The sequence below is a fragment of the Protopterus annectens genome, chromosome 1.part0, assembly GCF_019279795.1.
Source record: "Protopterus annectens isolate FY-2018-M chromosome 1.part0, PAN1.0, whole genome shotgun sequence".
In the NCBI taxonomy this organism is placed as follows: Eukaryota; Metazoa; Chordata; order Ceratodontiformes; family Protopteridae; genus Protopterus; species Protopterus annectens.
The window spans coordinates 408,814,418-408,833,042 of NC_056725.1; the positions used below are offsets into that span (position 1 = coordinate 408,814,418).

General features: G+C 38.4%; 1 protein-coding gene across 2 annotated transcripts in view; it reads right to left on the reverse strand.

Moving 5' to 3' along the window:
* LOC122792629 (solute carrier family 22 member 7-like) overlaps positions 1-18,625 on the reverse strand; it is a 590,546-nt gene that overhangs the window by 40,077 nt on the left and 531,844 nt on the right. The window contains exon 9 of one of the 2 annotated variants that reach the window (XM_044060279.1): positions 7,820-8,026. The exons of the other annotated variant lie outside the window; for it this stretch is intronic. Coding sequence (XP_043916214.1) covers positions 7,820-8,026 — 207 coding nt within the window. The remainder of the gene's footprint in view (positions 1-7,819; positions 8,027-18,625) is intronic. 2 annotated transcript variants of the gene reach the window in all.

Here is an 18,625-nt window from a genome sequence, read left to right on the forward strand (position 1 = left end):
TTCAGTTTGGTGTAATCCAATCCATCAGTGGTGCATGATGTTGGTAGATTATAGTGTTAGTCAAAAGGACTGGGGGGCGGGGGGTCATTCCTTTCGCTCACAGTGCAGTCTATCATTGCTGTTGATGGTGTGTGGGATTGGGATGGAAGGTTCTAGTCTGCTGACTATGTTGCATTCTGTTTGCAGATTGCACTGTAAGTGAAGGGGAGCAGAGGATTCTGTTACACTGTGACTGACTGGCACCAATAGTGTTTTGATGAGATTAGGTGGCATTTCCTCGCTGTTGTGTGATTTCACAGTTAATATAGATACAGTCACGGTGGTTCTGGGGTGCAAGGGTCTAACACTCCCTGAGAAAACACTTGTTTTGTGCATTTGGTACATTTGAATTATATATTGAAAGATCACAATTTGCACCTGAGAAATTGAATCTCAGTATTTGTTCACATAAGTGATTCAATATAGACCTGGTGGTATACGAGACATATCATACATAAATATTTAGGGTTGCTTGGTATAAATTTAATTTTATGTCAGCTAACTTACACAGCTAGAAAGTTTAAAAAAGATATCCAAATACACCAAAAACAAGTTAAAAATAGAAATGAATTACATGACTTCAGGAAGTGATCTGAAAAAACTAAGATAATATGAGGACTTTGACTCGTAGATAAAGGAATGATATTATTTACTTTAATTATATTATTATTCCAATTCTTGAATTTTTAATCCATTTATTTATTTACTCCTGTAAATAGCATGCTTCTTTTAGGTACTTAAAAAAAACCTTCTCATTTTGACTACTCCTGTGCACTCTATGTGTAACATCATTCTTGGATAAAAAGGGTCAGAACTTATTTAAACGTTGTTATACCTTATCAGAATAGAAACACCTTGTACTGCACAAAGGTTCCTGGATTTTAGATGTGACTGTAATATGAACAGGGACTAGAACCCAGACCTCTGTGGTGTATGCCCAGCTACAGTAACATTAGTGACGTAGTGAAGTCAGGAGTACAAGGAGATATAATAAAGTACGTTTGCTTAACTTGCCCCTGTCCTCAATAAACTCACCTTACATCTCTTTCATGCATTCTCAGATTCTCTCAGTGTTTTGACTCCACAGCTTCTTAACTATGATGGCTCATTGTATCTCTCATCCTTTTTCTAAATGGGAGGAATGAGCTATGCCCACCTACGGGTTATATTACTATTATTCCTTTTTTCTTCATTGCTTTCCTAGAACTGAGTTTTGTGAAACATGCACACCCACCCCATCTTTGCCAGTACACTAAAGGCATTTTATAGATTTGTAAGTTCTTGAGGTATTTTGAAATTTCTGTTTTGTCTCTTCCATTCTCTTCCACACCCAACATTCCATTAAGAGCAAACATGTTAAGATATTTTAAATTCTTTTCACAAGGCTTTTAGGTGCAGACCTTCAAACATTCCTGTTTTCACACCTAAAGCTGTTTGCTGTGGTAGTTAAGATCTTCCGAAATGCATGATATTTCACAAGTATTCTCTGCCACTATCCAAAGAAATACAAATAAACTTTCTGTTTTCTAATGGTAATGCATTCATTTGTTTATTCCAGAAAAACCCTGTCCTCGATTCTTTCTCATGCTGAATTCCCAGCATTACATCAAGTAATATTATTTCCTCCAAATCTCGTTTCATTATTGCAACTAAATGCTTCACTATGCACTGCATATGGCATCCCTGCCCCACAATATATATTACTTTACAACTTTTTGCATTACATTTATCTTTTCCTGCATTTATTCATCGCTCCATTTTTCTAAGTGACATTATACATTTTCCATTTCATATATGAACTCTGTTGCAGATATTTGTGTAGCTTGCAGAGACGTACTTTTCCTTCCAAACCCTCTGAAAATTACTTTTGAGTGTAATAGTCAGGGCAAATCATACAGCTGATTTTGATGGAACCCTTCTAGTGTCAATGTTATTTGCAACACTGTTGGTTTATTTATTTTATTTTCTATCCATCCTTTTACAAAGCCGCTACTTTGCAAATGTTCCAGTTCTGACTAATTTCTGTAGTAAATAATGCTAAACTATAGGCAGACTATGTGCATAGTACATTTATACTATACTCATTTGGTCACTGACTCAAACAAAACTTTCCAGAGATGTCCGACACAGTCATTAGCTGTAAAATCTATGCTTTCTTGGATATATTGCCTTAAAGCATTCTAAATGTTCGTCATTTATTTCCCTCACACATTATTCCACTGCTTTGTTTCTTATGAGATGAAATACAGCTCATTTTTCTGTCTGTCTGTAGCTTCAATACTTTCATATTCTTGCCGTTCTCTGCTCCAAAGGTACTCATCAACTTTTTCTTGATATGCTAAGGATATAATGCAGTGGTAAGTGGTACAGTGGTGCAACAAGTAGTGAAGCTACAGCATGGGGTTTCTCCTGGTTCTCCACTTTCCTCCCACTTCGCAAAGACATCTAGTAGTTGAACTGGCATTCTCCAAACTGCCTGTAGGTACATGTGTCCACTCTGCAAGTCAATGTGTATGTGTGGGTGCGTGACAGTCTGGTGCTCTGTCCAGGATGGGTTGATTTCCTTGTGCCCATCCCTGTGCAATAAGAAAGTGTGTTGTTGGAAATGAATGACCAAATAGTGTGTGGCTCTTCCAGCTCATACCATGGTTATTTCCTTTAGAATTCACATCTCGTCCCCTTAGCTCATCTACTTTCAGTTTCAAGAATTGTGACAAACATTTTTCTTCTGGTAAAGGGCTTGAATAACTCTTTTCTCCCACTATCAGTATTAATCTGGATTTTTTGTGCTGTTTCCTTTCTCTCATGCTTTGAGAATACTGAGTAGAAATGTCACCAAGCAGATATATTTGCAAGCACGTTATGCTTTTACAACTACTATTTGTAGTTCCTTCACCTCTTAAGCCTTTGCATCCTTGTCATGATTTTTGTGTTCTTTAATCTTTTCACATAACAGGTTTTGAGTGGGTGGCTCTCCCCCCACAAATGTAGGTTCATAATTCTAACTAGCTTCTTGCCTTCTGTTTCTTTAAATGGTATACAATAATATAACGTTATACATGCCCATTAATGCAATATTTCTATGCATGAAGATTCTAGCTCAGCATTTAATGCTGTCTTAGCTTGAGTGAAATTTTGTATGGAACCACAGAGTGTTTCAATGTGACCAGCAAAGGTCAAACATTGATATTATCACTATGACTATTGATAATGGACATCAGCTGGGTATAATAGCTCTGTGTTTCTATTGCTTAGTCAAACACTCTGCTTGTTCTATGCTGACTAGTTCATAACAAGGCTGAAATATGCATATCCACAGCTAGCTGGGTTTGGCTTTATTGGTCTGAAATTGTCCATTAAAAAAACGAAACAAGTCATGGGCATTCAGAACAGCCAATTAGCTGAAACACCTGATGTTCATAAGGATAATTTGCATATATCCCATGTGCCTCTGAGAGGTCACTCAGTGGAAGTTTTAGCATTCTTGGAGTTTTGATTTTGTTTTTAATGATGGCACAATAAAAATCCACAACGTTTTTGGGTGCAAAATATACCCTTCTTCAGTATCTTACTGAGGAAGGGTGTTTTAGAAACTGAAAGCTTTTTGAATTTTTACTCTGAATTAGTGAATTAAAATTTTGCTTTTCCTGATGTTGTTGGTCTGTTTTTCCTATTTTGTACCAGCAAAGGTCAAGGCAACAGACGTATACAAACTGCAATCTTTTTTACACTTGGATATATCAGTGAAATCATCTTGCAGGTACTGATGTAAATCAGCAAACAAAACTAAGAGTAATGCTACTCAACGCCAGAACTCTAAACCTCAAGATGCACGCACTCAAAACTCTCCTTAGCATGGAGAACATCGATATCTGTGCAGTAACAGAAACCTGGTTCAGGGCTCCCGAGAGCACCCCAGCACTACCAGGTTATACCTCATACCATGCTTTTTGGCCCCAAAACTTGGACCAAACCACAAAAGGAGGGGGAGTATCGATATTCATCAAACATACCCACACCTCCAGGTTGGTGGCACAGCACGAAGCATCAGAGACTATCCATGTGCAACTAACAGTGGGTAAAACTGCCTTCCAGTTTATAGCCTGCTACAGTCCACCCTCCCAAACCCAGGAACCCCACTTGGCCTTTCTGAGAACACTGGGAAATATGAAGGTCTTTCCAAACACCATTATATTGGGCAACTTCAACTACCCAAACATAGACTGGGAGCATTACTCTAGCTCCAACACCCTAGCCCAAAGTTTCCTAGAATTTATAAACTCAAATGCTATGGAACAACTTGTTACCACTCCCACAAGAGGGGAAAACATACTGGACCTGATCATCACCAACATGGGGACTCTCTGCTCCAGACCAGAAGTGTATCCCTCACTGGTAAGATCAGACCATAAACTAATCTCACTGGATATTCACATCCCGACCCCACCCCTGCCCAGAAAACCACAGTGAAAAACTTCTCTAAAGCAAATTTCACACTCCTCAAAACCGAGGTGGAATCCTTCAAAGCCCCCGGGCCTGTGGAAAATACGGCCCAGACCGCAGAATCCTTTATAAACGCATTCTATGAACACCTTCAGGAATGCATGGATCATGCGATCCCAAATAAAACCAAGACCCAATCCTCCAAAGGCAGACATCCTGTCTGGTGGACCCCAGCCATAAACAAACTATACAATAGAAGGAGGAAGTTACTAAATGATAGAGCAAAATCCCAAAAAGGGAAGGCATCACTGATCAGTATTAGCAAAAAACTACGGGCACTCATAAAATTGTCTAAGGCCAGCTTTGAGAGAAAAATTGCACAGAATACTAAGGATAATCACAAGGCTTTCTTTAGTTATGTTAGGAACCTGGGTGGTAATTCCTAGATATGCTCAGAATTAGTCCAAAATGACAAAAAATACACTGAACCCACAGACATTGCCAACATCCTAGCTGACAGGTTCAGCGCAAACCCCCCCCCCCCACCAAAAGGGAAAATATCTATCCCAGCAGAATGCTGCCCCCCTGACATCTCAGATGCTCAGGTAAGAGCCGCCCTCTCCAAAGCAAAAAACACAGCATCAATGGGACCAGACGGTGTCCCGGGCTGCGTCCTACATGAACTCCAAGAAGAGCTAAACCCAAACATAAAACTACTGTTCAATCTCAGCCTTACTACAGGATATGTGTCCAAAGAGTGGCGTACAGCAACAGTGGTCCCTCTTCATAAAGGTGGTGCCTCAACGGATCCTGGAAACTATCGCCCCATAAGCCTGACTAGCTTGGTCTGCAAAGCTATGGAAAGGATCATCATGGACCTCATAAATAAAGATATTGGGGACCTACAGACACTGGATCCTACCCAGTTCGGCTTTGTTAAAGGCAGATCCTGCCTCTTAAACCTGGTTGATTTCTTTGAAACAGTCACCAAGGTCATTGACGAGGGGAAAGTGGTCCACACAGCTTACCTGGACCTCGCAAAAGCCTTCGATACAATACCCCACTCGGGCATTATAGATAGGCTCACCAGGTTAAATATAAACCCCTATGTCACTAGATGGATTGCAAACTGGCTCAAGGACAGAACCCACATGGTTAGAATTGCTGGTGCCATGTCAGACTCCAAACCAGTTACAAGTGGTGTCCCACAAGGCTCAGTCCTGGGACCTCTCTTGTTCAGTATATATTTCTTGGAGGTATAGGCCAACACGGAAGGACTGTGGCTGACCAAGTTCGCAGATGACTGCAAACTGGGTGCCATAATCGACTCTCCAGCCGACACAAGCATCCTCCAAGAGGGCCTCATAGAAACAGACAACTGGTGCCAGAGCCATGGCCTCAAGCTAAATGCCAAAAAGTGTATAGTCATCCCCTTTGGCAAAAACAAAGTGCCCACAAATTACCACATAGGTGGTAATCCATTAAGTACAGAAGAAGTAATTAGGGACCTGGGGACCCAAGTTGATAGCAATCTCTCATTTGACAATCACGTGGCCAAAGTGGTTAGAAAAACATTTTATATAGCCCATCTAATCATGAAGGGATTCACATCTAGATCAGGGGAGGTCATCGTGTCTCTTTACTCATCCCTCCTCAGGCCCATAATTGAGTACAATGCCCCTTTTGGGATGTACCTTACCAGACACTTGCAGCAACTGGAAAGACCCCAAAAGTACCTCACCAAGAGGATCAAAGGGCTCAAACAGATGCCATATGCTGCCCGGTTAAAGAAACTCCAGCTCTACTCAGTGGCATACCGCCTGTTCAGAGGCGATCTGTGCCTGACGTATAAAGCCATGTCCAACCCGGAATTAATGGACATGCTGCACCTCAGGAAATCCAAATCCCATCGAGCTACGCACTCGAGAGACTTGAACCTCAGCACTGAAATAAATAGGACATGCTGGAGGGACAGATTCATAACCCATAGGCTCCCTTCACTCTGGAATAAAATCCCAGTCCAGGTTAGGCAGAGTCCCTCATTGACTCTCTTCAAGAGGAATCTTGATGAGTGGATGAGACATCATAGGTTTACCCCGGGTATCACTTCTGTGTCACTGTTAGACAGAGGCACAGTATACTAACCTCGAAAAAGGGCATAGCAAAATAAATTTAAAATGGGTGGCGAAAGCCAAACACATTCTGGTTAGGCTTATAAATGCCCTAGGGCAGATAGCATAGTATGAACCTATGAACCTATGAACCTAAGTTTTAGCATTCACAGTGATGCAAAGTCTGTTTCTTCATTTTATTCTTTGCTGAGATCAAATAAAAGCAAACAATACTCTCCAAATAATTTTTTCACTCCCAAATTAGTAAGCTAGTATTTACATTGGTTAAAATCTATATTCTAATTTTGAAATTCCTAACATTTTTCATTTATAGTGACAGTGTAACAATTTCTCTAGTCTATTTCATTACTATACATTTGACGTTGACAAAAACTCTATGTGAATACAGTAAGTAGAATTACAGGCAATGATGTGGAAACAAATTTAGTGTTGAAGAAAAAAAAAACAAGCAGGTAAGAAGCAACAACTAGCTGCACATCTTTTTTTCCCTGTAACATTGTTTTTAATCAGGAAAATGTTAATTTCATCATAAACTTTTATATTTGCCAAGGAACATTTACAAATATTGACTGACAGAGTAAATGAATAGCATTTATATTAACTAATATGATCTCAACTTTATAACTTTATAATGTTTTCAAAAATGAATCGCTATAATACTGTCTTATTTTTGCATTACTGAAAAAAAAATCACACTACTGTTCATGAGTACTTTCTTGGTGCTGACCTTAAGATCATTCAGCACCAAATATTCTACACACCGCAATATAAATCTTTTGCTGGACTTCAACTTTAGAATCATACTAAATCTTGAACATTTGTATTAAATATAATTGCTAAAGGTTACACACTGCAACTACAAGATTGTATGCTCTATGAAATAAATATTATTGTATAGGCACAAATATACTTTGTTCCAGTATTTTTGAATACTTACTATCATTTGTCTTGTTTCACAAGTAAAGACAAATAGGCGGAGTTGTTCATTTATATGATTTATTATGTAGAAACACATCAGGATTTATAGCAGCAGTACAAAATATAAACAAACTGATTAAATGACAGACTACACAGACATACATCCTTACATCTCAACAGCTAGCTACAAAATGGCAGTCAGGCTTGCACGTGCTCAGTATTTATACACTTGTGCAAGCCCCTAGAAAGTTTCTTAAAGGTGTACATACATATTGATCTACACTTACCCTCTATGCTCTATATCATCAATCGTCTCTGGCAGGTGAGTATTTGTTGTTTCTCTCAGCAGGAATGCAGTTGTCCCACAGATAATGGGCACTACACTGAATATAATAGAAGGTAAATAAAACCAGATGTCTTCCAGCAGCAGGATTAATGGAGCAACTGAATTTCCAATTCGACCAATGAAACTTGCATATCCTAAAGCTGTCTGCCTGCAAAATTATGATATCATATCAGAAAATATATATTTACTGCTCTACAAAGAAAGCCTGCAGAAATGTTAAATGGTATGTACATGTTGAATTTCAGTTCTGAGTATGAATAAAATTAATTTTGAGTGGGTGATATAAAAAAAACAGATGTTGTTGGTGGGAAAATTGTTTACTATTAAACAAGAAAGTAAATACGAGGAAAATTAGTTTCCAAGCCTACTCTAAGGTAGAACAGGGAAACAGTAAACCTTATTCATCTAGTCTTACTTAAATTCATTCAATCTCCATTTCCTGTTGGCACATTATTCATCACTTTCATATTTTCCTTATCACAACTACTCTCCAGTACCTTTACGGCTGCTTTCCTAGTGGCTTGAAATTGTCCATTGCTATAATGATCCAAGGAAAGGTCAAGAAAGAGGGAACCATCATTTGCAACTACTCGACAAATAAGGGATTTTTCATTAGTTCACAGATTTTGGTTTACGTTATGGAGCAAATTTGGTAGCTGTACTTTACCTGCATCAATTCAAGCATACGTGTAGCTATGATACTGGATGTAGTAAAAATATTTATAATTTTCCACCATCTTTCAGAATATAATCCCAATCCCAGGCAGTACATGTTTGTGGACAGCACACTTTTTCATTAATACAGAAAAGAATGCTTGCAATGACAGCCTTGGGGAAAAAGACAGACTTAATAAAATATATAATAATAAAATAGAATTGTCTGAGATGGAGTCTGACAATGAAACAGGTGACATGAGTTCAGTGAATGGTTCATTGGAGAAGTTAATTGGGGGGCAGGAGTGAGTGTTTACTTTGGCCCATCTACTCTGGATGCTTCAATTAGGGTTCTGCATTTAGCCAAGGCATGCCTCAAGGGAAATCTGACTTTGTTTCCATGACAACAGGGAGGTTGGTTTTGCAAACTCCTATGATATCACAGTTGGTCTGTCCAGCTAGGGTTTCTCCTTTCCTACATAACCCAAAAATCCCAAACCTCAATCTGCACATATGAGGTCTGCCTGTCTGCCTGTTAAACATTTTTGAATAAATCCATTGATTTCTGCCCAGGTTGGCATATGAGTGTTTTCTGTGAGTATCAGATCAAAAAAACAGATAAACAGCAATACAAATATTTCAGTACATGATGTACACAAGGAAGATCAAGATTTACACTGATCAATGAAATAAATAGCAATTAAAAACAAATATTTACTTTATTTATGTAATGTCTGATTAACAGAGGCAATCAGCAGTTTTGAACAACGTGGATTGTGTTCATTACATAAGTAATGTAGAGCAGCGAGTTTTCTTGCCATTGTCATGGAAACAAGTAGAGGTTGACACCTTTATTAGATGGTCTTCAAGTTCTTTCCTGAAAGCTTGAAGGCTGGTTGCTGTCTTACTTCTGGAGGGAGATGGTTGTAAAGAGGTGGGCTTAATTTAGAGAAGGCCCTTTTTCCTATTGTTGTTTTTAGTTGGGGTCTACCTAGGTAAAGGGATCCTTTGTGTTTGTCCCTGAGTGAGTATTTAAACTGTCTAAGTTGTAGTTTTGACCTTAGTGGATGGCACTGGCATTGACTGATTCTTTTGAAAAGTACAGCACTAAATAAAGGGGTGACTCTGCAGTTTATGAGCAGTCAGTTTATGCCCTTATGTAGCTTGCAGTGGTGGGTGTTTGTTTCCATGAGAAGGACATATCTACATAACTTGTTTAAAGTGGTTTGGATAGTCATATGTTCATAGGTAGGTACTAGGCTATTGGCCCAAGGGCCTAAGTAAGCCTAGCTAACAAGGTTTCCTGGCTTATGCCACCCAAGAAAGTTAATTTCCTGTGCCCCTGTTGAGCAGAGCCACAGAAGTGATCCCTGGGGTGTATTTCCTATTCCTCATCCACTCATCAAGATTTGTCTCTCTTCCACTCTCTTTATATATATATATATATATATATATATATATATATATATATATATATATAAATATATATATATATATATATATATATATATATATATATATATATATATATATATATATACCTATTATATTCGGTTTACTATGACATTTACGAGTACAGGTTGGATGAAAATGGAAATGTCGAATCAAAGTTGGTTGATTCCCAATTTCGCCAACTGGCACTTTTGCAAGTGTGCAGTTAAGCAAATACCATTGTGCATTCGCACATATGACAACAGAATTCTGACTACAGATCGTAGTACCAGTGGGGATTGGAAAAGTACCCTTTTCCCCACTGTAGTGCAATTTTGTATTTGGAATATATTTTCTGCAGGGTGTGTGGTGGGTGTAGCCCCCTTGCAAAAAGGTGACATTACATGGTATGCAGTAGTGATTTGCTTCACAGAATGTCGAAAGTGTGAATTTGAATTTGTTGGTACATGCACTTCGACATTCTGTACTAATTGATATGCCGAATTTTGCACATCTCATTCTCAGATGTGAATGGATTTTTTTGTGCACTTTGACATTCTCATAGTAAACCATTTTATATATATATATATATATATATATATATATATATATATATATATATATACTGATAAACCACAAAGCACCGTCAGGAAAAGTGTGGGCAGAAATAAAGTACCCCTCTGCAGAACTAATGGCCTTCAAAGTTATTAGATTCTTCATTCTGCCACATTTTTTGTTCTTATGCATAACAAATCAAGGCATTATTGTGTATGAGACATGGATGCCAAGAAATTCATCCTAGTTCCTCTACTAATACCCACTCGATAAATGTAGCAACTAAAAATATGTCACCTCTTAACTCAATCTGCAGATGGAGACAACCACTGTCTTATTTTACAAAAAGTAGAAAGATTACTTGTCAGTAACTCATTTTCATTTAAATTGGCCAGTGAGACATGAGCTTCATGATATTCCAAGTGAATATGTAGTGGGTGTGTGAAAAATAGATTTAAGGGATTAGAGCTGGTGAATAGACTCCCTAATGAACAATAGAGTGATGTTTGTTATATTGTCCAGGAGTTTGCATCAAAATCTTTAAAACCGAAAAAAAAACTGAAAAGTAGAATGACTGTCTGTGGAGGCCTTAGAAAGTGACCAAAAAAGGAGAGCATAAGCAATGGAAATAGGGAAAAATATGTCAAACAAAATGCAGAGTGTTCATCATATTGACCATTATTGCAGTAGCCTTAGCTATAAGTTTTGTCTTGCTAAGAATATAGTAGCTGGACTGCATCCAAAGCTTCAGGAACCTTCACAGACTCAAACCATTAGGCAGCTGGAACTAAGGCCTGCAGTGCATTCTTGATGCCAAACAGACGATCATTCCACCGCTGGGCAGATAAGTTTCCTTTGGAGAAACACCTTGCACATTTAAACATTTATTGTTTAATTCTATTTTTTTTGGTTAGGAAATTTTTTATTCTTTTAGGGATTTGTGTTTTACTAGATTGCAGGGAGGCCATGGTGGTGCAGCGGTTAGGGTTGCCACTTCCCATCAAGAGATTTTCCCGTTTGATCCTCAACTAGGATGCCTTCTGTGTGGAGTCTGCATTTCCTCTTTGCAGTCATGTAGATTTCCTCCCACATCCCAAAGATATGCTGTAGGTGGATTGGACACTCTAAATTGCCCTTAGTTGTGCATGTATGTGCTTTCTGTGGAAGGTTGGGTGCCAAGCTGGTAACTCGACACCATAAAAACTCCGCTGCCATTCATTCTACTGGCTTTTGTTCTACTGTGGCAACCCCTAATGGGAATAGCCAAAAGGAGAAGAAGCTGTGGTAAAACCTAACAGGAAAAGCTAAAAGAAGAAGTGTTTTAAAGGACTGTCTTGAAAGTTAGCTGTACTTTTAATAGGGAGCACACTTTTTCCTGTCAGTTTAAAAATTGTTAAAAATAGTTGAAAACTATTTTTTCTATGGAAAATGAGATTTTTAAATTCTCCTTTGGATAGTGATTTAGTTTTTGGTCTCTCTACTGCAGAAGTTATTAAGAAATATGATGAATGGAGTAAACTGATTTGGGAATTTCTCAGATTGTTCAGCCTTTCTTTTCCAAATTTTCCAAGGGATTCTCTACCCCCCCCCCCATACAATTTTGGCAAGAAATAAAATAAATAGTCTTAGCAAAATGCTGGTAAACAGACATTTGACAAGTAATGGCAAGGGGGTTCCAAAAAGAAAGCTGCATCCCCACCCAAAAAACAAAGGGCAGTTTAACAAGTCAGAATGGCTATTTAATGGACAATGTCCCCCCTCCCACCATGACAGTCCCTTCCCCTTCCAGAGAGTCTGAATCTCCACTTCTCTCTTTGACAATAGATAGTTTCAGATGAATGGGTTCTGAAGATCATTCAGCAAAGTTGCAGATCACATGTGTGGTAGTTCCTCCTTTTCAGTGAGTAATTCCTCATCCACCAGACCACGGTCATCTACTTCCTCCTGCCCTTCAATCTATGTTGTTTCAAGGAGTAAAAGAACCAGTTCCTCATTCCCAGTTTGGGAAAGGTTTTCATTCAAGGATGTGTTTGGTGCCAAAGAAAGAAAACACCTGGAGACCAGTTCTGTATTTTTCTTTCCTAAACCAGTTTGTGATAGTGCCCAAGTTCAAAATGCTGTCAGATCAAGTTTTTTTTTTTTGGTAACACTAGATTTAAAAGATGCTTATAATTGCATTCCTATTCATCCACATTTCAGGCTTTTCTTAAGGTTTTATGTGCCCAAATCATGTAATCAGTGCTCTGCCTTGCCAGTTGGACTATCCAATGAACCAGGGGGAGTCACAATCTGTCTTTCTCCAGTTATATCTCATTGCAGGTGACAGTGTATCCACATTTTTCCATATTTAGTGTCAAGTCTCTCTCTCTCTCTCTCTCTCTTGTGTGAAAGTTCACTTACACAAGCTGGGATTCCAAGAGAACATTCAAAAGTCTTTTTTGACTCCATCAGACAGGACTGTGTTTTGAGGTGTCTTCTAGACACCTCATTTCAAAGAGCTTTTCTTCCACAGGAAAAAAAATACATCTATATGTAAGACTATTTCTGTTTTTTTTTTTTACTCAGACGTTTATCCCTGCAAGGGAATACCACAAGATCTTGGGTTTCCCGGCATCTATAATTCAAATACCCCTGGCAAGATTGCACATGAGAAACATACAGTGGTGTCTTATATCTTTTTGGTCCAAACACCAACACCAATTATCTTTTCAAATCCGAAGAGAAATTACTTTACAGAGACAGCAAATTTCCCTAAGTCTAGGCCTTCCCTTCCCTTCAGCCCCCTGCTCCAAAGCAGTGAGTCACCACAGATACTTTGGATTCTGTTTGGGAAACAGTTTCAGAGGGGATAAAAGTGCAATTTGTGGGGACACTAAGTACATCACAAGCACATAAATGTGAAAGATATGATTGTTGTAATCAAGGCACTCAACTCTCTGAATTATCTATGTTTTTCTGGACCACTTCAAGTTGTTATAGACAATAACACAGTCATGTGGTACATCAACAAGCAAGGGGTAACGAGGTCTCACCCCCTTTGCAGATTAGCCATGTTGGCTTGGGTTGTAGCTTTACAGCTCAGTCTCACTCTACAGATATCCTACATCCTGTCAGAGCACAAATGTGTGGCAGTCAGGCTGAGCAGGACAAGTCAGACCCTCATGGATGGAAACTAAATCAGGGGATCTTTCAAGATTTGATCTATCTGTGGGGAATTCCTCAAGTAGACCTCTTTGTCTCCTCTCTGAAGAATCAATTGACAAGATTCTGCTCCAGGATTCCATGCAAGAAGTCCTGGAAGACAGATGCCTTTTCCTTTCCTTGAACAGGAATGTTCCTGTATGCTTTTCTACCATTTCCACTGATATCCGGGGTATTTCTGAACATTTAGAAGGAATCCTGCCAAGATCATTTAGGTGACTGCCTTCTGACCCAGGCAAAAGTGTTTCTCCCTTCTTTTGGAAATGATGAGGGGCAATTCGTGGGAATGGATCTACTCACAGAAGAACAGTGGTATTTGATATATCCAACCACAATCAACTTCAATTGACTGCCTAAATAATAGGCTCTTAATTCAGGGCAAGTGTTTCTCTGGTCTATCTTATTTCTCCATTAAGGCATTTGTCAGCCATTTCAGCATGTCTGCCTATAGATCCACCTGATTCAATGCATTCTCATGTAAAAATGTTTTTGAAAGGGGTTTTGGAAAAGAGACATCCAAGAAAAAAATGGCGCCTCTTTGGGATCTACGTTTTGTGTTATAGAAGCTAACACTTGCTCTGTTTGAACCAGTTCATCAGATTGACTTGAGGTTCTTAACATGGACCACTGTTTTACTGATTGGTCTGACCTCTGCAAGAAGAGTATCTGATTGCAAGCACTTATGGTGACCCTACCTAATTTTCTATAGAGACAGTGTTTCTTTGAAAACGAATCCTTCTTTTATGCCCACAGTAGTATCTGAATTTACTTTAAACCAAACTATCCACCTCCCTGTTTTATTTTCTGAATCCAAGAATGAGGGAGAAAGGATACTCCATACCTTGGATGTGTACAGACAACTCAGGTAATATCTTGACAGAACAAAATCTTTCAGATCTTCACATCAGTTGTTTATTTCTTGTGAAGATAAGAAGGGAAAACCTGCATCTAAACAGACTGTTTCCAAGTGGTTGTCTCAGGCGATTAACTTTTGTAAATTTTTACTACAACAAACCTATTCCAGACAGGGTTAAGTCTCATCCTACCAGGACCATGGCTTCATTGATGGCTTTTCAGAAAGGATTGGATTCTAGAAGTATTGTAGAAATAGCAACTTAGTCCTTTGTACATACTTTTACAATGCACTACAAGCTTGATTCATTCTCTAGGTCTAGATCAGATTTTGCTAGGACCATTCTCCAGGGGCTTCTGGACCTTTCCTCTCCCACCTTCCAAATGTTGTAAGCTAGGGCAATCTATCCATATAGCTAAGGCTACTGCAGCAGTGATCAATATGATGTGCATAGTACAGTTGTGTAAGTAAGTTTACCATAACAGTAGATGTTTGAATAGTCACTGCTGCAGTAACTGCTCCCTCCTGCCATCCTCTTTAACTTTTTGAGTATGTTGTTTTGCAAGGGTGTGTGCATATATGTATAACTTTCTACTCCTTCTTACGTCCTCTGAGGGCTTAGCTTCCCTCTCTCAGTTGGCATAAAAACTCTGAAGTGCTTGATGCTCAACCCTGTCTTTTAAGGCAGCTCAGCTCGATCTGACTAATGGTTGGAATGCATGGAAGTAGCCCTGAAGCTTTGGAAGCTGTCTGGCTGTTATATCCTTGGCAGAATATACCCCATATCACCAAGGTTACTGCAGTAGTGAGCATTCAAACATGTACTGTTATGGTAAGTTTACTTAACACAACTGTATTTTTTAGAGAATAAAGAGAAATAAGGAGGCATATTTAAATCAACAGTGCAAAGAACTGGAAGGAGAGAATAGAGAAGGATGGAAAAGAGATCTGCTAAAGGAGACTAATTATGTTAAGGGAAACTTCCAGGTAAAAATGGACATGATAAAAGGCAAAGATAGTTAAGCCTTAACAGAAGGATGAGACATTAAGAATAGGTGGGAGGAGTATACAGAAAAACTATAGTCTGAAGTAACCTAACATCAGTGAAACATACAACATACATGTTCTCTGATCTAGAGCCTGACATCCTTGAGGGTTAGTTGGGTGTTAGAAAGCTGCAATAACAAAAAAGCTGTAAAAAGTGATGGAATCCCAACTGAATTCCTGCAAAATAAGTGTTACTTGGAATTTGTCAACAAATTTGAAAAACACAACAGTTGCTTCTAGATTGAAAAAGGTGACTTTACATTCAAGTTTCAAAAAGGATGGTGCTAAACAAGTTATTGGACACTTTTTCCATATGCCAGCAAGGTACTTCCCAATGTCCTGCAAGCTAGACTCCAGCAGTATATAGACAGAGATCTGTCAAATGTACAAACTGGTTTTAAAAGGAGCCAGAGAATACCATTCAGCTTTTTTGCCCAAGATTTCTGGACAAAGTCAGGAATATTGATGAAACAAAAACCCCAAATCAGGGAGAATTTTAAATATTATGTAAATCACTAAATAAAGTTAACAGATCAGCAGGTTTTGTATCAACATGCTTTTTTTCTGAACTATATGAAGTATAAAACTCTACTGACTGGCATTACTGACTGACTGTCACCCTACTTATTTAATTTATATGTTGAATATATTCTGCAAAATGATGGACTACATGAATCAGATGAGAGAATGAAAAATCGCTGGGAGAAATAGTAACAGTCTTAGACATTCAGCTATCCTAATGCATAAAAGTGAGAAGGCTGAAGAGCCTGCTCATGAATGTGAAAGTGGAGAGAACAACAGCTGGTTTGTGCCTGTTCATGAAGATGAAAGTGGAGAGAACAACAGCTGGTTTGTGCCTGTTCATGAAGATGAAAGTGGAGAGAACAACAGCTGGTTTGTGCCTGTTCATGAAGATGAAAGTGGAGAGAACAACAGCTGGTTTGTGCCTGTTCATGAAGGTGAAAGTGGAGAGAACAACAGCTGGTATGTGCCTGTTCATGAAGGTGAAAGTGGAGAGAACAACAGCTGGTTTGTTGCTCAGCATAAAAAGGCCTCTTCTAACTCTATCAATTTTTTGCACATAGATAGGGAAGAGATGGAGGTTGTGTCAAATTTTGTTTTCTGGGCTCAAAGATCTATGCAAATTAAAAGATTCTTACTTTTTGGAAGATAAGCTATGACAAATCTTGAAAAGATTTTAAGGAGCAAAGATATATTGTCAGCAGAAGGTTTGTACAGTCAAAGCTAAGGTTTTCTCAATAATAATAATAATAATAATAATAATAATAATAATAATAATAATAATAATAATAATATATGGCAATGACAACTGGACTATAAGTGAGGCAATGCAGTGAAAAATTGATGATTTTGACCTCTTGAAAACTTTTACAAAGTCTTTGGACTTCAAGAGGATGAAGACAGTCAATTTTTAATTAAATAAATCAAAACTTTTGACTTAAAGACCTGATACTAAAACTCAGATATTTTGGCAACATAATGCAAAGACAGGTTACATTACAGAAGACACTGATGCTGGAAAACATTGAAGGCAAAAGATGTCTGGGTGGCACAGATTAAGGTGGAAGGGCAGCATTACTGAAGTACTGCAAATAAGTTTGTAAGAACTTAAAACAGCAGTTCTTGACAGACAGGCCCACAGTTTTTGAGATCACAAACAGTCAGATTCGGCTAAATGACTAAACAACAATAATAATTGTTGTTTACCTCTTGCACCTAAATTATTTACCCAGAACATTGCATCTCACTTAGAACCATTTTTGATAACATCTTATTATTTAAGTGCCCACTATTGAAAAAAATCATCAGAGAAAAGACCTTCTAAAAGATATCCCCCTACATGATGGAGTGCTTTACATACTCTTTATGTACAATGCCATTGCATGTATATACCCAATATTACTGAAATGTGCATCTCTCTTCTGTAGAACAATGTTTCTTTCTGCATCTTTATATTTGCTATTGGCCCATGCCATGGCTAAAAGAGTTTCTGGACTATTCCACTCAAATGGTTAAAATGGTTAAATAAAATAAAATAAAATAAAATGAATCTGCCTTTAATTCCCACATGATTATTTACTGGATCTGGCATTTCTAGAAGGAAATCTGTATGCCAGCTTTGACAAGATGTTGCCTAGCAATCTGTAACTGAGCACCAGGAAAAGTGAAGTGATAAACTTTCAAACTTTTTTTTATATGTTTTATGGCTCTGCATCCCCTCTCTCATTATACTGCCTGGAGAAATTGTAGTTTTATCAAGGGTCTGTAGACTGTTTGCAATCATTGGTGACAACTATCACTTAACCACTGTGTGAGAGCTATAGTAAAGATATCCTGAAACCATCTAAGGCATATAATCTGAATAAAGCATCTCCTGCCATCAAAGGTTTCCTTTAAACTAACACGTTCATTGTCTCAATATAGTTGGACTGCTTTGATGCTCTCGCTCTTACAATGGATACCACTGACACTGGATGCTTGCAGGCATTACAAAGTGCTGCAATCTGTCCATTGCTGGAAGGTAACCATTATAGTCAGAGTAAATCTGTGCCATGCTGTCAGCACTGCTGGCCAGTTGTTTCAAGTTCAGAATACAGTGTATCAGTACCCACATAACTGTCCTACAGAATATCAGTCCATTCTAAATAAAGTAGTTGGCTGTGCCCTGGTAGTCAGCTTAGCCGCACTGCTCAGCAAGCAGGTAGCTGTTAGTCATTGCAAGACTGAAACTTGAGCATTCTGTTTGCAGTTCTTTTTCTGACTTGAACCCAGCCTGTATGATGTATTGCCTTGCTTGTTATGATCAGTGTACACTATGTAAGGCTTCAAGACATCAATGAAGGCCTAGTTATTAAGTCATAGGACATGAGTTAAATGAAAAATGTGGAATAATGCTCACTTGGATGAATACTGCATTATTAAAACATGGTTAGTACTTGGAGAATGTTCTCTGTTCTCCAAGGATTAGCATTACAAGCATAACAA